The sequence below is a fragment of the Lynx rufus genome, unplaced genomic scaffold (genome assembly GCF_022079265.1).
Source record: "Lynx rufus isolate CCGP_SWC_20201006 ecotype Redwood Valley unplaced genomic scaffold, mLynRuf1.p SCAF_6, whole genome shotgun sequence".
NCBI lineage: Eukaryota > Metazoa > Chordata > Mammalia > Carnivora > Felidae > Lynx > Lynx rufus.
The window spans coordinates 110,401,761-110,422,326 of NW_025814878.1; the positions used below are offsets into that span (position 1 = coordinate 110,401,761).

Here is a 20,566-nt window from a genome sequence, read left to right on the forward strand (position 1 = left end):
TCTGGACCTATGACCCACAAAGGCCAATTCCCCCAGTAACTTAGTCTAGTTTCTGGAGCAGGACCTACTGCTCCAATTCAGGTATTCCCTTCAAAGTAAAATACTTTCATTCAAGTCATTAGAAATTATTTTGGTATAATCTAATCCCTGACAGCATACAGAAATGTCTGTCTCCAAAGAAGAAAACTGGGTGGCTGGGGAGAAGATATTACTTTTGAGCCTTTTAACTTTGTATCATGTACTACCTATGCCAAAAAAAAAAAAAAAAAAAAAGGAATTTAAAAATAAACAAAAATTTAGTAAAGTCAACAGGCATCTATGTATTCCTGTACCTTGTTGTCCATAATTGTCCACTGGCCCTCGACATTCTGCTTCAAAACACAGTGGTTTCGGGAAATCATCAGAGGGCAGATTTTTGATACCAGTTGGTATGTGACACCAAATCCTCGCCCTATAGTTACCTAGGAAGACAACAATGTAAGAGACATAATCAGTCATTCTGCTGAACAGGGAGGTCCTTTACAATCTTGTCAACCAGCAATACGCACATGTCCTGACTTATGAAACCAGACTCTCATGAAACCCAATCTCATCAGCTATCTCCTTCAGCTACCATGGGAGCCACCAGGTAGAAAAAAGCAAGTTCTGACATGAAGAAACAGATGAATGAAGTTAATCATGGAATGTCAGGGTTGGGAGGACCCTGAAATGTCATGAGATGGAGGAAAACCTTTCCACACACCCCAATCAATTAGTCTTAAACACTGCCAATAGCTATAACATCTATACAAGACCGCTGCTCCAATTTTTTAATGGTCCTGACTTGGCATCCTTCTCCCTATAAATTCCATCCTTTGGCCCTGGCTCTGCCCTGAGCACCATGAAAAAATCTCCCATCCTCCTTCCACTTGACAGCTATAAAGTATCTACCTAGTCTTTTCTTGGCCCTATGTTCCCAGTTACTTCAACCTAACTCCCATGGCATATGTTTGAGTCTCTTTGCTATCCTAATAGATCTGTGAAGAGACTCCTGGTTTATTTTTATTCCTGGATGCCATATTAAAAAAATAATTTTTGTAACACAGTCAAATGCAAGTATCACTTTCCCAGTTCTAGATATTATCACTGGAGCATATAAATTGCATTAGCTTTCACGGCAGATCTATCACACTGCCAATGTATCCTCAGGCTTAGGAATGATTAAATTTCTTGGTCTAACCCTCCCCCAAGAATTGCTATGCTAAGTCATGTCTCTTCTGTCCTATACTTGACTAGTTGGTAAATTTGGATTCGAGTGCAGGACCTTACATTGATTCCTATTAAATTCCATCTTGTTAGTTCAGCCTATCACATGAGCTTGTCAAGACCTTTCTGAATTTTTAATCTGCCATCAGACATACTCAATATCCCTTCCAGCTTTGACTCATCTACCAAACTGATATGAGACCCTCTCTACATTCATTTAGGGCACAGATAAAAATATTGAAACAGGATGTAGCCAAAGGCAAAGCTCCCAGGAAAGCCTAGTAAACATTATACCAAACAATCTGGGTATACCTTTAACCAGCTGTAATTCCACCAAGAGTCTTTGCATCAAGTTCATATTTTCTATCTTATCCATGAGAAGACATCATGAGAGCCTCTGGAAAAGGTTGCAAAGAAGCCTCAATTCCCATCCATCACACTTTCCTGATAGACCAGTTTAGTTTATAATAACTCTGTCAAGGAAGAAAATGAAATTCTCCCGAGATTTAGATCTTAGAATCCCCTGCTTATTCTTCTTGGTGCACAAGCCACCTCTTTAATGACCCATACCACAACCATAGCTGAGAACATTAAGCCAAATGGTCTGTGGTTTGGTATAAGCTACCCATTTTGCTCCTTTTGAAAATCTTTCAGAATCATGCCTGTCCTCCTCAGTCCCTAAAGGACCACCATGACTCTCCTTGCCCCAATCTATTCTTCCCCTCAAACTCTCATCTCAGTAACTGACACCACCATCCAAGCAACTGCTTAGCCCAAAACCAAGGAGCCATCTTTGATTCTTCTCTGTCCCTCATCCTGACATTAAAATCATCAGCAAATTCTGCTGGTTGTAATTCAAATATATCCTAAATCTGTTCATTTCTCTCTATGGCCAATACCTTGGTCCAAACAACCTGACCTCCACCAGTTAGGCTGTTCTTGTTCCTGCCCTGCACTCCCTGACTCAGACCAACTTCGTTCTTCACAGCATACAAACTCTAAATCAGATCATTTCCCTTCTTTTCAAACTACATTCATGATCCAAACTCCCTTCCATAGCCTATAAGGCCTGAATGTCCTAACCCCCTCCACCTCTTTAGTCTTACCTCACACCACAGACAGAAACACTCACCACTGCCTGAGGGTCTTTTCACAAGTCCCCTCTACTTGGAACACTCTTGTCTGAGACATCTGCACAGGCTCCTTCTCATCTTTCAAGTTTCAGCTCCCCAAGGGCCTACCCCGATTACCCTAGAGTTGTTGCCTGCTCCCTCCCCGACCACTGCATTCCTTCATGTTGTTAGCGTGCACTTGTCACAATCCAAAATTATCTTGTTTGCTTTACCTATTTATTCCTCCCCCCTTACTAGAATATAAATTTCGTGAGCAGGGACCTTATCTGTCTCGTGTACCACTGTTTCTGTACCTGGGACAGCACTTAGTAAGAGTTTGTGAGTGGACGAATAAAGAGCTTATGCATCCTCCCAGATTCTAGGATGAGCATTTTTTAGCTCAGAAGTTGGAAACTCAGTTATTACCTCTGAAAACTATGGAGCAGCAGCCAGGAACTCTTACAATCTGACTTAAGTTCTTTAGTTCTTCGAACAGTTTGCCAGAAATCCCATTTGTTATCCAAGTTCCTCAGAATTAACATATATATCCTTCAAAAATGGAATGTTTAGGGGCACCTGGCTGGCTCAATCAGTAGAGCATGTGACTTTTTAAAGTTTATTTATTTATTTTGAGAGACAGCAAAAAAAACAAGCACGCATGAGTGGGGGAGGGGCAGAGGGAAAGGGAGAGAGAATCCCAAGCAGGCTTGGTGACAGCACAGAGCCAGGTGTGGAGCTCGATCTCATAATCAAACCATGAGATCATGACCTGAGGCACAATCAAGAGTCAGACACTTAACTAACTCAGCCACTTAGGCACCCCTCAGTCAGTAGAGCACGTGACTCTTGATCTCAGGGCTATGAGTTCAAGCCCCATGCTGGGCATGTAGCTTATTTTTAAAAGTTAATTAATTTTTTTTTAAATGAAACATTTAAGGGTTTATCTGTCATCCATATTCAGTAAGAATTTTCATGTAGGTAGCTTTATTTCTAATAAAGGAAGTATTCCATAGCCTATTTTAATACTTATGGAGAGACAGCCAGACAGCCCTTGACAACTGCCTGGGTAAAGCATTACAGAAAAGGGAGATGAATGGCTATTTTTTTTGAAATTGCCTCCTGCAGACTCTGAATCCATGAACGTAAGGAATCATTCTTTTTTGTCCTTCCCTTTACTGTCTGTTCCTAGAATTTACCTTCGTACACCAAGGTTAAAGAGTCTGTGGTGAGTTTATCCAGATATTCCAGCACCATTTGCACATGAAAGTAAACTTTGCAAGGGAACTGAGTGCCAATAAACCACCAATGCATATGTTGGGGGGTTGTTTCTATTTACAACAATTTTGCAATCCTTACCCACTTTTGCTGCTATGCCATTCCTCCCGGGGATGATTCCTATTGTTTCCCAAATGGCCAGCAAATACTGTAGAACCTTCCTTTCCCTGTTTTCAACCCCTTTAGCCCAAAAAGCTTCATGAAAACCTAATTTGTTTTTCCACCAAACTCTCTGGATTGATTTAAGAAGTTTAAGGACAGTGCTTAGCTAGCTCAGTTGGTGGAAGATGCAACTCTTGATCTCCGGGTCATGAGTTTGTGCCCCATGTTAGGTGTAGAGATTACTTAAAAAAACAAAAACAGGGGCACCTGGGTAGCTCAGTCGGTTAAGCTTCCAACTCTTGATTTCTGCTCAGGTCATGATCTCCTGGTTTGTAAGCTAAAGCCCCGCATCGGGCTCTGCTCTGACAGCTCAGAGCCTGCTTGGGATTCTCTCCCTTTCTCTCTCTCTCAAAAAATAAATAAATAAACATTAAAAAACAAAACAAACAAAAGCCTTCTTTGAAAAAAAGAAGTTTAAGGACTTCTTCAGTTGACTTCAGTCAATTTACTACTATGTTCCATTCAGTGAAATGAGAGGAATCTTGTTTTATTGTTTTATCTGGGAAATCTAAGACTTTAAAGGGAACTGGAAAGGCAGGAAACTAACTCCGTTCTAACTAAATGCTATCAGCACACTTAAATCTTGTGCACACCGCACACCACTTTGTGTTACGGTCTGGGGGCCACTACGATAAGTAAGACTTCATCTCTCGCCTAGATTCAGACTTCTCTTCATACACACTGCAGGCTACGCTCCAACGACTTCTTAACACCTGACCCTGCAGACAGCCAGGTCTGGCAGGTCACTCACACATGCCCCTAGAGCAAGTCGGTCTTCCCACTATGTCTTTACCTTTCACGATGGTTTGTATGGGTCTCTTCCCATAGCAGTGGCCCTACACAAAATTAACCAAGAGTTTAAAATATGTGTAGGAGTCCTTTACAATTCCTCTTGTCTTTGCTGCAGCAGCTTTCATTCTTTCTGCCCCCAACTCCTACTCCTACTCCCCCTCCTGGGGCTACCAAGCTATTGACAAGTAATGAATTAATCCTCATCAATTGAATCTGAATGTTAACATTTGACTAACTTTACAAGGCTGAGCGTGAGTGTGGTACACTTGCAAGGCTCACGTTAAGTAACACATGTAAAAGCCCAAACCCAATACAAAATAAGGTGCAGCTCCCATTATCCAGGTGTTGGCGTCTTCATTTGTTAACTTCATTTGTTAACCTTCCCAAAGGGAAAATGCTTTTGGAAAAAGGCGTGCAGGGGAAGGTCAATGCTCAAGCTAAAAGAAGGAAGCAGCTGGTGGAAGGGTTGATTAAGTATGATTAATATGGACTTTAGATACTGATACCTGGATAGAAAAAGAAGGCAGGGGTGTCTTTCTGGTGTTCTTCAAATCACAGCACACAAGGAACCCTTTAAAACCTCCTAATCCAGCAAGTTAAGGCTGGACCTGAACCCCTCCGACCGGAGGAACCACTGTTCTAGGAGAGTACTAAGTAATCCATATCTTGGTACTTGATTGGACAGCCTGCGTGGATGTTCTCCGCCTTCCCAGTGTAAAACTGTGCTTCCCCATTCAAGCAATAAACTCTTGACGGCAAAGTCGCTCTTATCTGTCCATCTCACGATACACGAAAAACCATAAATAATAAATACGTGGAAGACTGAACTCAGACTATATTGCTTAGAGAAAAAAGCCTAATCAAACACACATCACCGTCAAAAGACTTCTCTTTCATACAAACTATTCCCCGCATCCAAATCGTCGCCAGTCACAAGCTCGTCCCCGATCCAGCTCTGCTTCCCAAGGTGACTGAACCCTAATCCGCTCAGCCCCCTCTCCGAACACCCTAAGCCCCCACCCCAGCAAGCCCCCAAGTGGAAGCGCGCCTCGTCCGTCCTCTTTGTTTCTCTGGCGTGCACGGAGGAGCGCCCTAGAGAACACCACGGGCGGCCTCTGGCGAGGACAGATCCGGTGTTTCCGAATCCCCACCCCCAACCCGTCGGAGGGGGCGCCGCTCGCAGCACGGAGACGCACGGGACGATTGCAGACCCGCCCACGGGGTCAATTTACCTCAAGAGATGGGAACGCGGGCATTTTTACGTTAAAGTCGAGGCACCGTAAGGGACGTGACCTGCAGCTCGGGTCTTTTCCGACGCAAAACTTAACAAAGTTCCTGCTCTCCCGCTGCCCCCCACCGCCTCCCGGGACACCGCTCCGTGCAATCCACACGGGGGCTGTCCCAGGGCCCTCCCCCTCGAACCCCCAGCCGGTCCCCACGTCCTCCACGCCCACGCCCACCTCACTCCAAGCCCCTCCACCAGCTCCTTCCGGCAACCCCGACTTCAGCCCCGGCTCGCCCCGCAGGCTCCGGCTTCCCTCAAAGGGGCCATCTTTTCTTCCGCGCGGTCCTACCTCCACACAAACACCTCGCCCCCCTCAACCGCCCGCCCCAGAACCCCTTTCTCCCCTCCCCCAGGACCCCCCTCCTCATATCCCTTCCCTCTAACCCGCTCCCACCTCCCCTTCTCCATTCATCTGTCCCACCCGGACGCCCCGGCTGCCTCCCGGCCCTGCTTCCTCAACCCCCTAGGCTCCCTCAAGGACCCCCTCCTCCTCACCTCGTTTCCGTCCTCGAGCAGCAGCCACTCAGCATCCATCCCCACTCGTCGCAAGCACCAACTCCGGCCACCGGCGCGGTCTCCCGTGACCAACGAGCCGGGCTCCCCCATAGCCCACTCGGCCCCGGGATCGCGGTCAGCACAGAGCGAGACCCCCACCCGGGTTCCCGCCGCCTCTCGGCTTCGGCGCCGGCGCCATACCTAAACAACAGACAGAAGCAATCGCTACGAGCTCGCGATCGATGCAAACACCCGCTAGGGCTCAGCGCCCCCGCCCGCCCAGCCAGCAAGGCCGAGTCACTGCGCCTGCGCCGGAGCGAGGGCGGCGAGGACGGCGCAGGTGTGAAAGCTATCTAGCCCCAGGTGGGGCGGGATCGCCGTGGAGCTGCGTCTCTCGCGCCACGCGCGCCTCTCCCGCTGCAGCCCCACCCCAGTAGTAGCCGCCCGTGACCGGAGCCTCTTACCCGCTCCTCTTTAAAATTTTTATTTTGCTTTATGACGAGCTTTCATGATCTCTAAAGCTGTAACCAACTTTTAAACAACTTGTGATCATTTTAAGATATGGTAAGTCTGGGGGCACCTGGCTGGCTCAGTGTGTACAGTGTGCGACTCTTGATCTCCGCGGTGAGTTCAAGCCCCCCGTTGGTTGCAGACCTTACAAAAAGAGAGAGAAAGAAAGAAAGAAGAAAAGAAAGAACCACAATGAGTCGAGTCCGTTTCCGAAGTAGCATCTGTGTTGCATGACCTCCTTTTACTACTGAATTTTTCAAAACTTATAGTAAACAAATCTATGAGGCAGAAATCAGTTACTGAGACCTGAGAGAATTTGAGGGGTGATAGAAATGTTCCGAAACGATTGTCGTGATTGCACAGTTGTATACATTTAGTGAAGAGTCACAGAAGCATTACATACACTCCCAATCGACGAATTTTATGGTATTTAGATTATCCTCAATGAAGCTGTGTTAAAACACACACACACACACACACACACACACACACACACACACACACACACCCTTCAAATTCTTTCCTTTGATTCTCCAGTATAGTGTGGTAGCTCTTCCCTGTAACGAGTACCTCTGTGATAACTCAACACCCCCTTTTGTCTTCTCCATTTGAATCACACAAAGCACAACAGTAAAAGGCTAACATTTGTGGAGAACCAAGTGCCAAGTACTGAACCACGCACCCTACACACCATATCTTAACATGCTCCTCACAAACAGTATGATAATGGTTACAATTATAGTTCTTATTTTAAGGTTCATGAGAGAAGAGGCACAGAGAAGTTTAGCAACCGTCTCGAAGTAACAAGTTACACGGTAGAGTAGAATGCCAATTCAGTTCCGTTTCCAGGACCTAATTTTCTAACCATGGTTGCAAACCCAGCGTGGAGTTTTATCTGGGTGGCATTGTCGAGAATGTTTGGCCTGTGAGGTCACAGAGGGCCAGGAAAATTGGTGGGAGCCACAACTGCACTGGTGCAGATGCTCCCCTAGGCTCTGGATTCCATGTCTGTTGGTGCCTCCATTCCAGCTTAGCATTCTGTCCCAGGGACAGCAAGCGCATCTAGAGGCCATCCTGACATTTAGTTGGCATGTCTCCTTAAGCTCTTCTCGGCTGTGACAGTTTCTCAGACTTACTTTGTTTTTGATGACCTTGACAGTTTTTGAGACTTACCTGGCCAGGTATTTTGTAGAATGTCCCTCAATTGAGATTTGTCTGGTGTTTGTTTGTCTGGCATGAGAAGCCTAGACTGAGGATACAGGTTTAGGGAAGAAGACCACAGAAGTTAAATGTCATTCTCATCACATCATACTGGGGGTGCATGCTATCAACATGAATTATCACTATAGGTGTTAGATAATGTTTGTCAGGTTTCTCTTCTGTAAAGTTACTGTCTCTCCCCTCTTCTAATACTGTGCTTTTTGGAAGTCACTACACACAGCCTACACTAAGGAGTGGGTGGCCCAGTCAGTTAAGCATCCAGCTTCTTCAGCTCAGGTCTTGATCTCACAGTTTGTGGGTTCAAGCCCTGCATCAGGCTCTGTGCTGACAGCTCGGAGCCTGGAGCCTGCTTTAGAATCTGTGTTTCTCTTTCTCTGCCCCTCCTCCACTTGTTCTCTCCCTCCCTCACTCTCTCTCTCTCTCTCTCTCTCTCTCTCTGTCTCAAAAATAAATAAATGGGGCTCCTGAGTGGTTCAGTCTGTTAAGCGTCTGACTTCAGCTCAGATCATGATCTCACAGTTCATGAGTTCCAGCCCCATGTAGGGCTCTGTGCTGACAGCTCAGAACCTGGAGCCTGCTTTGGATTCTGTGTCTCCCTCGGTCTCTGCCCCTCCCCTGCTCACTCACGCACGCACACACTTTCTCTCTTTCTCTCTCTCACAAAAATAAATAAACATTAAATTTTTTAAAATAAAAAATAAATAAATATTTAAAATAAAAAGGAGTGGGGATTTATGCTCTACTTCCTGAAGAGCAGGGTATCTACATAAATTGCTTATAATTCTGCATGGGAGATTTGCCTCTTCTCCCCCATTTATTTATTGAATCATTTATTCATACTGGTATGGACCCATGGATGCTTATTTTATACTTTGTGTTATAATCCAATACCACTTTATTTATTTTGTTACTCAGATTGTTCCTACTTTGGCTACATTGTCCCTTTGACATACTTCCATCACTGTGTTTTATTTTGATTGAGCACATCCTTACTTTCTAGCGCAAGATGCTCTAGACCTAGAATCAGCCATTTCTCCAAGGAGGCCTGCTTCCTTTTATTGGGAAATGGTGCTATAAACCAAGATCTGGACACTAGGTGTGCTTGTTGCCATTGGAATGTTATTACTTCTAGTTTGTCTCAGCTGACAGGGAAGTAAATATTTGTATGAATACTAACTCCTCTATATCCACATATCTATGAATGTTTACTATATATGTATGCATTTATTCATATTATGTTATATGCATTTATGTATATATGTAGTAATACATATATCTCCATCTGTAAGTTAAAAGTGTGCATACTGATGTCTTACAACTCTAATGCATTACCACCTGGCACCTAGATCATTCTAGTCATCCCCCACCCTTGTTTATCTGCAACCTTCCACTCCAAAAATGCCATCCATTTACTTAATTTCCATTAAGCATGTCATTTCCTGTATACATGTATAGTGTTTTCAGAATTGCTAACCAATACACCCTTGGGAAACACTCTATTAACTAGAGTACACGACCCATGAACAAGTCTTTAGCTTTTAGTCTAAAGACTTCACTCATTTCCACAGTTACGTAGGTCAGCACCCTATTCCCCACCCCCTTCAAAGAGGTTGTTTCCTAGTTAGATTCTTTTGTCACAGTCTGAATTCTATCTGGGATCCCCTGACCTCCCACAATGATCTTTTTTTTTTTTTTCAACGTTTATTTATTTTTGGGACAGAGAGAGACAGAGCATGAACGGGGGAGGGGCAGAGAGAGAGGGAGACACAGAATCGGAAACAGGCTCCAGGCTCTGAGCCATCAGCCCAGAGCCTGACGCGGGGCTCGAACTCCCGGACCGCAAGATCGTGACCTGGCTGAAGTCGGACGCTTAACCGACTGCGCCACCCAGGCGCCCCACACAATGATCTTTTAAAATTCATATACATCGAGGGTGCCCTGGTGGCTCAGTCAGTTGAGCTTCCAGCTTTGGCTCAGGTCATGATCTCACGGTTTGTGAGTCTGAGCCCCACATCTGGCTCCCTGCTGTCAGTGCAGAGCCCGCTTCAGATCCTCTGTCCCCCCCCCCCACTCATGCTCTCTCTCTCTCAAAGATAAACACATTTAAAAAACAAAATAAAATTCATATACATTAAGGTTCACTTTCATAATGTAAAGTTCCATGAGTTTTTGGCACATGCATAGCGTCATGTTTTATAGTATCATAGAGAATAGTTTCATCACCCTAAAAAGTCTCCTGTGCTCACCTATTTGGCCCTCCTCCACCCCTGTACCTTGTTTGTTTTATTTAACAACATATCCTGGAGATCACTCCATAGCAGTATGGACCTATATTCCTTCTTCCCCTTTATGGCCGTGGGTCACTCCATTGTACAGATGTACCATTGCTTCTTCCACCAGTCCTTGAATGATATACAGTTTGCCTCTTTCTAGTCTTTCGTTATCGTAAATAGCCCGGCAATGAATTAGTAGGTACCACTTATGAGTATTAGATGCTTTTCACATATCATCTTACTTAATCCTCATCACCATCCTACAACATAGCTCCACTTACCTATGAGAAACCTGAGACTACTAGGTTGCCCAAGGTCTTCTCACCATGAACTTTTTTTTTTTTTTAAACGTTTATTTATTTTTGAGACAGAGAGAGACAGAGCATGAACGGGGGAGGGTCAGAGAGAGAGGCAGACACAGAATCCGAAGCAGGCTCCAAGCTGTGAGCTGTCAGCACAGAGCCCGACGCGGGGCTCAAACTCACAGACCGCGAGATCTTGACCTGAGCCGAAGTCGGACGCCTAACCGACTGAGCCGCCCAGGCGCCCCATCCGTGAACTTCTTGAGAGTCATGTCTGGTTTTCAGTTGTATTCCTGAGATTTTAATTGACTAAATAAATGCAACTCAACTAGTAAATGGCAGTGCTGGGAACTGAAGCCATGGCTTGAGCTTGGACTTATCTGCCCCAAAGGCTGAACACCTTACAGTCTAGCAGTGATCTCTAAGGTGGAATGGTCCCCCAGGGAGTACACAAGATGACCCATTTGCTTGTGGGAAGAATATGTTAGGATGTCTAGGTTATTATCCCATCCTTTAAAAAAAAGTTCATTTTTGTGAATATTCTATAGTCACATAAAAAGACAACATAGAGGATACAGACTTTATACGAATAAATAAATACACATATATTGGGCTTTTTGCTCAGACCTTCTTTTGCTGCTAAGAATGCATGGTCAAAATGGTTTGGAGATACTGCCTTCTAAGATTTGGGGATTTTATTAACTCTACCTCCCCTGTTTATTCCCTTATAACAGTGAATCTCAACTGGGGGCAATTTTGCCCCCCAGAGGACATTTAGCAATATCTGGGAGCACTTTTTATTGCCATGACCGGGGCAGGGGTGTTACTGGCGTACAGTGAGTAGAAGCCAGGGATGCTGCAAAACATCCTACAAATCACAGGACAGTCCCACAACAAGCATCATCCAGTCCAAAATGCCAATAGTGATAAGGTTGAGAAGACTTGCATTGTACCCATCTCAAGAGGGAATAATGGAGAGGAAAGAAAGAGCAGGATGCAGAAAAGGAACGAGGGTGTTATCTGTATCCGTGGATCTGACACTTGTCTCATCACATACGCTCAACTTTTGTGAATCACACTGAGCTGAGGAGTGTTAGAAAGAGTTGATAGTGGAGAGGCTTGGGAAGTAAGAATGGAAAACAAGAAGAGGAGGAAGCACAAGGCAAGAAGAAGGAAGGAAAAGGGAGGAAAGAAATACGGAAAGGGGGGGTACCTGGGTGGCTCAGTCGGTTAAGCGTCCGACTTCAGATCAGGTCATGATCTCAGAGCTTGTGAGTTTGAGCCCCGCATTGGTCTGTGCTGACAGCCCAGAGCCTGGATCCTGCTTTGGATTCTGTGTCTCCCTCCCTCACTCTGCCCATCTCCTGCTCACGCTCTGTCCCTCTCTCTCAAAACACAAGCATTAAAAAATATTTTAAAAATATGGAAAGGAAGTGGGGCAGACTGTTTTCCAAGATGATTATAAGATCTCCCATCCCACATACTCTTAACAATGTGATATCGACACTCCTAACTTGGGAGATGGCATCAATGTTTCCTCCTCTGGAATCTAGGTGGGCATGTGACACCAGCAGAAGTGATGTTATGCTATAAAAGATAATACAGTTTCCACATGACCTTTTCTGGGATGCTCTTGGAACCCAGTCACCAAAAGGAAGTGGAGAGAACAAACACATGAAGAGGCCATGTGTAGATGTTCTGGCCAATAGCTCCAATTGAGGTCCCAGCTGATAACCAGCATCAACTGCTACACATGGGTATTGAGGCACCCCTAGATGACACCAGCCCCCAACGGTGGCTCAACCCTAGCCTTTGAGTCTTTCCAGCTGAGGCCCCAGACCTCATGGAATAGTGGTTCCTGAATTGTCATCCCTGTTGTACCACACCTGAGTTCCTGCCCCCAGAGTCTGTGAGCATAACACAATGGTTGTGTTAAATCACTTAGTTTTGGGATGGTTTGTTATACAGCAATACAGAACTAGAACAGGAAAGGTGGGAGGGGGGTGCTGCTGGCCAGTCGTTAGTTATCTGTTTATATATTAGGGAAATACTAGCAACTGTAACATACAAACCCTGAGTTTCAGTGGTTTAGTACAATAGAAGTTATTTCTTACTCACATAAGTGTTCAGTGCAGTGTTCCTGGTTTATGGACAGCCTGTCATTAAATCATTCAGGATGGGGCTCCTAGGTGGCTCAGTCAGCTAAGTGTCCAACTTCGGCTCAGATCATGATCTCGCAGTTCATGAGTTCAAGCCCCACATCGGGCTCTGTGCTGACAGCTCGGACCCTGGAGCCTGTTTCAGATTCTGCGTCTCCCTCTCTCTCTGTCCCTCCCCTGTTTGTGCTCTGTCTCTCTCTTTCTCAAAAATAAACAGTAAAAAATTTTTTTTAAAATCATTCAGGAACTCAGACCTCTTTCATCCTGTGGCTTCTCTACTTCCAAGAGCTTGGAGTTTGGAGTGTTCTGTATCTACAAAGCAACACAGGGGAAAGACAGAATGAAGAAGGCACACCTGCTTCTTAACTGTCTTGTCCCCAAAGTTACATTCTCTCTGCTCATATTTTATTGAAGAGAATTGGTCACATGATCCTACTTAGACCTAAGAAATGTTGGGAAATGTAATCCCTGGTTGATCAGCCAGTTCACAGAAACTATTCTACACCGTGGAAAGAGGAACATGAATTCTGATGGGCAGCTAGCTGACTCTGGCAGACTTTAGAATTCAAGTTTATGAATTGAAATGATGATCCTAACAAAGCTTTCTCTTCCTCTTCTTCTCTCCCATCTCCTTTCTCTTTATCTCCCTGGAATAGAGGTGGAATAGAAGGATGGAGTATCAGTGATCACATTTTGGCCACTCTGTGGATTTTGTGAAAGGTCAGCCCTTAATTTGGTGGGAAATTAGATGCTATTGTGGCATGACAGTGAGATGTGTGGAGGTTGGAGCCAAGTTGCCCAAGTTCTAATCCTGGCTCAGCGCTTATTAGATATGAGACCTCAGGCAAGTTATTTGACTTCTTCAAGCCTCCATTTCCCTATTTATAAGACAAGGGTGATGATAAGGATAACACTCAACTTATAGGATTGTTACGAGGATTAATCTGGCGAATTCCTATAAGATAGTTTTGCTTGGTACCGAGTAAGTACCCTATAATTGTTAGCTACTATTATAGAAGAATGGAGCTTCAGCTTCTGCAGAAGCCACCTCCTATAGGTATAAAGTCTATCTCCCTGTGCCTTCTCTATGTTTTCTTATCTAAGAGACATGGAAACAAAATGTTTCCCCCTCTTTAAATTGGCTTATTATTGGGGCGCCTGGGTGGCCCAGTCGGTTAAGCGTCCGACTTCAGCCAGGTCACGATCTCGCGGTCCGTGAGTTCGAGCCCCGCGTCGGGCTCTGGGCTGATGGCTCAGAGCCTGGAGCCTGTTTCCGATTCTGTGTCTCCCTCTCTCTCTGCCCCTCCCCCGTTCATACTCTGTCTCTCTCTGTCCCAAAAATAAATAAAATAAACGTTGAAAAAAAAAATTTTTAATAAAAAAAAAATAAAAATAAATTGGCTTATTATAAAGTTAGAAGTCCCTTGAATCAGTTTTAGACTTTTATTACCCATCTCCAAGCAAGATGGTTTTGTGTTTTGTTTTTTTTTTAAACGTCTAAAGCAAATAGTTCCCAATGTGAGCAAGCGTTGTCCATTTTGGGGGCACAGCTCTGCCGGTTGATTTAAAGCGTGGTTCCCCTGTGTGAGGTTCAATAAAGGTGAAGTGGAACTTTTTTATTATGATTTCAAAAGATTGAGCAGAGAAGAAAAGGGTCTTGATATAGCATCTCAAGCAAAGTCCTGTGTTTCTCCTTCAGTCTCTCTAATCCTGAGATCACAGGCCAACTTTTCAATAGACTGCTACATTTAGTCATCCTGGGGGTGGGGTGGGCCGTGATTACACAGATGGGTTCTCTAGACTTGGAGGAATTCAGAGTGACTGAGGGGAGGTATAATCCCAGATGGAATGATCCAGCCTTAGTGTGTGTGTGTGTGTGTGTGTGTGTGTGTGTGTGTGTGTGCATGTGATGGGGAGGTAGGGTTAATGGCTCCACAGTCTCATTCACTCTACCTTTTCTTTTACTCATTTATTCTACTATTTCTTCTCTGCCCACCCCCAAATGTAAGACTCTGTGCTGAAGGAATCAGGGAAATATGTCTCATTTTTGAAAGGGAATGTTTTAGAAAACCAGAAGTAGGTGAGGAAGGAAAAAAGGCACCATCTGCTTTGGACAGCTTGTGTATTAACAGCTATTTTATGTAAACAGGGTTTTAAGTATAGGGTTTGTAAGATATTTCTGATACCTTTAATCAAGTTTATTATATTTTGGAAGTGCTTATAATGACTCATCGAGTTTACGGTATTCTGGAGGTATTGTGATCAGGAATTAAGGTAGATGTTTTAGAGGTTCTTGAAAGTAGTGCTGTGGGAAACCACCACCTTCCTTTCTGGTTGCGACTCTGGCTGTTTCTTTAAGCATCCTTTAACTTGCCAAGGATCAGTATCCATTTCAAATATTTATTACCCATCTGATTTTACTGAAGGGGAGAGGGAGAGAGGAAAAGAGGAGGTAGATAAGAGGGAGGGAAAGAGGCAGCAGGAATCAGGTATCAATAATTACTACCTCGTTTTCTTCTTCTGACAGAGTTGGCTTCAGGCTGTTTATTTTGCAAGTAATACATGGGATTAGGTAGCTAATATAAAATAGGCTTGGGGTGACTTACAACTGAATCCTATCACTCTGAGTTGGCTATATTTGGACTACAGAAAAACCCAAAAAGCAAAAATCCCTAATTCAACTCACCTTTGTCTAGGGTTGGGGAAAGGGGGGGAGAGAGTGGAAATGTTTCTCACATGGAGAACCTTGAGTTCTATAATCCAAGGTTATAATGCAATTCTCATCACACTTTTTCGACTTAACAAATTCACTGCATTATCAGCTGTGGCATTTATTATTCAGGACTTGTGGAAATGTGCTTATTTTAGCCAGCAGCAGGTTTATTTCTTCCATTTCAGTAATAACACGCAGAGTTGTGTTTTTCAAACTCAAGTTAACACTCAGTAATGAGTCTTAACCAGCATTAAAAAATTTTTGTTGGTTTATTCATTTTTAAAAAAATTTGTTAACATTTATTTATTTTTGAGAGACAGACGTGGGTGGGGGAGGGACAGACACACACACACACACACACACACACACACACACACACACACAGAATCCAAAGCAGGCTTCAGGCTCCAAGCTGTCAGCACTGAGCCCGATGTGGGGCTTGAACCCAAGAACCCCGAGATCACGACCTGAGTCCAAGTCTGATGCTCAACTGACTGAGTCACCCAGGCACCCCCATGTTTATTCATTTTTGAGAGAGAAAGAGAGAGAGAGAGAGAGAGGGAGACACAGAATCCAAAGCAGGCTCCAGGCTCTAAGCTATCAGCACAGAGCCTGATGCAGGGCTCAAACTCACAAACTGTGACATCATGACCTGAGCCGGAGTTGGACGCTTAATCAACTAAGCCACAAGGCGACCCTAGCATTGAAAAAAAAAATGGAATAAAACAGGTCACAGGCCACCATGTATAGGAACAGTATGTACTGTTGTGAAATGTTTGTTGTTCATATTTGTGTGTGTGTGTCTGTGTCCTGGGCTCAATGTAAAGTGTGTTTTTTACTGTAGGTTGTGGTCAAAGATGGTTGGAGGATTTCTGGTGCTAGACAAGGAGTAAGCCCACTGCAGTCTCTCTCTGCTGCTTATTATGACTAAAAATTCTGGACAAACTAACACTGAGAACTCTGTGAAGTAAACAAGCAGGGAAATTAGGGAGGGAGTCAAAGCTTGAAGAAGCTATCTGTAGGGGGTGAGTTTCTAAAAAATTTTCCATCTTGGGGCGCCTGGGGGCTCAGTAGGTTAAGCTACTGACTTCGGCTCAGGTCATGATCTCATGGTTCGTGAGTTCAGGCCCCACGTTGGGCTCTGTGCTGACAGCTTGGAGCTTGCAGCCTGCTTGGGATTCTGTGTCTCCCTCTCTCTCTGCCCCTCCCCCCTCATGCTCTGTTTCCCTCTCTCTTAAAAATAAACATTAAAAAAAGTTTTTTTTTCCATCTTTACTCTCACAGCTTTGACTTGAGATTAGGTCCCAGTTAAGTGGCTTCCCAGTAGCACTGGCAACAAAAAATGAGAGAAACCCAAAAGAAAACAACTCTTGTTTCTTCTACTCTATTCACACTTTTGACACCATGTGTGGGCTTTTTTTTTCCCCCCACATCAACCAATTCTCCAGCTCTCTGGATGGCAACAGGATGTCCTACAACTCAATTCTGACACTACCCGGAGCTAGCACAGACCCCACAGGTTATGGGCTCCAACCCAAAAGACTGCCCCTACTTCGGATGCCAGTCATATGCCCCAGGTTGTCACTTGTGTCTTTTCCAAGTGGCTACAAATAAGGGGGCTCCCATAACCCCTTCCTCAGGTTTGATAATTTGCTACAATGGCTCACAGAACTCAGAGAAGTACTTACTTACACTTACTGGTCTATCACAAAGGAACAGCCAGATAAAGTACACAAGGTGAGGTCTGGAAGGGTCCTGAGCACAGGTGCTTCTGTCCCTGTGGAGTCGGGATGCATCACTCTTCCTGGCATATGGATGTGTTCACCAGCCCAGAAGCTTTGTGAACCTCTTTGGTAAGGGTTTTTAAAGCAGGTTTCATCATGTAGCCATAACTGATTAATAACTCAATCTCCAGCCCCTCTCCCTTCCTCAAAGGATGAGGATGGGCTGAAAGTTCCAAGCTTACAATCATGGCTTGATCTTTCTGATGACCAACCACCCATTTTGAAGTTATCCAGGAGCTCACCATGAGTCACCTCAAAATATAAGGTGAACAAAAGACGCTTCTATCACTCAGGCAATTCCAAGGGTTTTAGGAGCTCTGTGTCAGGGATGGGGGAAGAGACCAAATATATATTTCTTATTATGTCACAAACCACATCTCCCTGACCCGGTGATTTGGTTAAAGGGTCTCTGCGAGCCAGAGAGTGTGGGGGGAACTACAATTAATTTTTTCTGTTCTGGACCTGTCGCAAGGGCAGGACTAAATCGTGCAGCAGTGGTGGCACTAGTGTGGGCAGCAGAAAATTCAAGAGAAACACTGTCATTCTGGCTGACTAGGAAACAGAGCACCGGTGAACCAAAGAGTACAAGGGGGAATCCCAGAAAGAAGCCAGCTAGAGAGGGGATCCCAATTCTGTGTATGAACTGGCACAAGTTTTGCATGGTGAAAACGAACCCAAAGTAGCATAGCAAAACCTCTGAAAAACTGAAATGACACTAGAACAATGGCCCTCAGAAGATGAGAGAGAACTTGCCATTTAAACCTAACTGGGATGCCCGGAATTCAAGCTGTATCACAAAGCTGTAATCATCAAGACAGTATGGTACTGGCACAAAAACAGACATTCAGATCAATGGAACAGAATAGAGAACCCAGAAATGGACCCACAAATGTATGGCCAACTAATCTTTGACAAAGCAGGAAAGAATATCCAATGGAATAGAGACAGTCTCTTCAGCAAGTGGTGCTGGGAAAACTGGACAGTGACATGCAGAAAAATGAACCTGGGCCACTTTCTTACACCATACACAAAAATAAAGTCAAAATGGATGAAAGACCTAAATGTAAGACAGGAAGTCATCACAATCCTTGAGGAGAAAGCAGGCAAAAACCTCCTTGATGTTGGCCGCAGCAACTTCTTACTCAACGTGTCTCCAGAGGCAAGGGAAACCAAAGCAAAAATGAACTATTGGGACCTCACCAAAATAAAAAGCTCTGCACAGTGAAGGAAACGATCAGCAAAACTAAAAGGCAACCGATGCAATGGGAGAAGATATTTGCAAATGACACATCAGATTAAAGGTTAGTATCCAAAATCTATAAAGAACTTATCAAACTTAACACCCCAAAACAAATAATCCAGTGAAGAAATGGGCAAAAGACATGAATAGGCACTTCTCCAAAGAAGACATTCAGATGGCCAACCGACACATGAAGAAATGCTCAACATCACTCATCATCAGGGAAATACAAATAAAAACCACAATGAGATACCACCTCTCACCTGTCAGAATGGCTAACATTAACAACTCAGGTAACAACAGATGTTGGTGAGGGTGCGGAGAAAGAGAGTCTCTTTCGCACTGCTGGTGGGAATGCAAACTGGTGCAGCCATTCTGAAAACAGTATGGAGGTTCCTCAAAAAATTAAAAATAGAACTACCCTATGACCCAGCAATTGCACTACTAGGTATTTATCCTAAGGATACAGGTATGCTGTTTTGAAGGGGCACATGTACCCCAATGTTTATAGCAGTACTGTCAACAATAGCCAAAGTACGAAAGAGCCCAAATGTCCATCGACAGAAGAAAAGCAAAAATAATAAAGAAACAGGGAGGGGGACAAAACATAAGTGACTCTTAAATATGGAGAACAAACAGAGGGTTGCTGGAGGGGTTGTGGGAGGGGGGATGGGCTACGTGGGTAAGAGGCATTAAAGAATCTACTCCTGAAATCATTGTTGCACTATATGCTAACTTGGGTGTAGATTAAAAAACAAAAACAAAAACAAAAAAACAGCCACATCTTAAACTTACCAAGTTGTGCACATTAAATATGTATAGTTTTTTGTATGTCAATCATTTGTCAATAAAGTGGTTAAAAAAAAAAAAAAAACCTAACTGGGTTGCCTACTAAAACAAAGCAAAATGAAGTCAGTGCTTTCTAGAGCAGAGATCAGCCAACTTTCTTCATAAAAGACCAGAAAGTAAAATATTTTTAAGCTTTGTGGGCCAAACAGTCTATCACAACTACTCAACTCTGCTACTGGAGTGTCAAAGAAGCCAAAAACAAGAGGTAATGAATAAGTATTGCTGTGTTTCAGTAAAACTTTGTTTATAAAAAGAGGAAGAGGGTTGGATTTGGCCCACAGGCCATAGGTTGCTGACCCTTGCTCTAGGGGATTTTAGTAAGACCAAGACCTCACATATAACATTCAAAATGTCCAGGATACAGTCCAAAATTACTCAACATTCAAAGATGTAGGAAAAGGTGGTCAATTTTCATGAGGAAAGCCAATTGAAAGATGTCAACCCCAAGATGAGACAGATGTTAAAAATGCCAGACAAAAATGTAAAACAGGTATTACAGCTATGCTTCATGAGGTAAAAGTAAACACACTTGAAATGAAGGGAAAACTCAGGAGAGAAACAGGAACCACAAAAAAAAAAAAAAAAAAAAAATCAAATGGAAATATTAGGACCAAAGCCTGCAATACCTGAAGTACAAATTCATGGGCACCTGGGTGGCTCAGTCCATTAAACGTCTGACTCCTGATTTCGGCTCAGGTCATGATCTCACGGTTTGTGAGTTCAAGCCCCACATCGGGATCTGTGCTGATCGAGCAGAACCTGATGGGATTCTCTATCTTTGCCCCTCCCCCACTCATGCGCTGTCTTTCCCTCTCTCTCACAAATAAATAAATAAATAAACTTAAAAAAAATTCACTATATGGGCTTGGGATGCCTGGGTGGCTCAGTTGGTTGATTGTCTGGCTTCAGCTCAGGTCATGATCTCCCAGTTTGTGGGTTCAAGCCTCGCATTAGGCTCACTGTTGTCAGTGCAGGGCTTGCTTTGGATATCCTCTGTTCCCCTCCCTTTGCTCCTCCCCGACTCATGCTCTCTCAAAATTGAATAAACTTTAAAAAAAATTCACTGTGTGGGCTTAATGTAGAATGGAGATGACAGAAAAGGAGTCAATGGACTTACAGATAGACAAAAAGAAAGTTCTTAATCTGAAG

The 20,566-nt window shown here is 44.1% G+C and overlaps 1 protein-coding gene across 4 annotated transcripts in view; it reads right to left on the reverse strand.

Annotated features, from left to right (window-relative positions):
• Positions 1-6,573, reverse strand: part of RNF8 (ring finger protein 8) — a 33,247-nt gene extending 26,674 nt beyond the window's left edge. For 3 of the 4 annotated variants that reach the window (XM_047102211.1, XM_047102209.1, XM_047102208.1), the window contains exons 1-2: positions 6,367-6,573; positions 333-461 (exon numbers count right to left, since the gene is read on the reverse strand). In XM_047102211.1, the coding sequence (XP_046958167.1) occupies positions 333-461; positions 6,367-6,477 (240 nt within the window). In that variant the 5' untranslated portion in view covers positions 6,478-6,573. The remainder of the gene's footprint in view (positions 1-332; positions 462-6,366) is intronic. The other variant, XM_047102210.1, reaches the window with a different exon arrangement.
• Between the last annotated feature and the right edge of the window lie 13,993 nt (positions 6,574-20,566).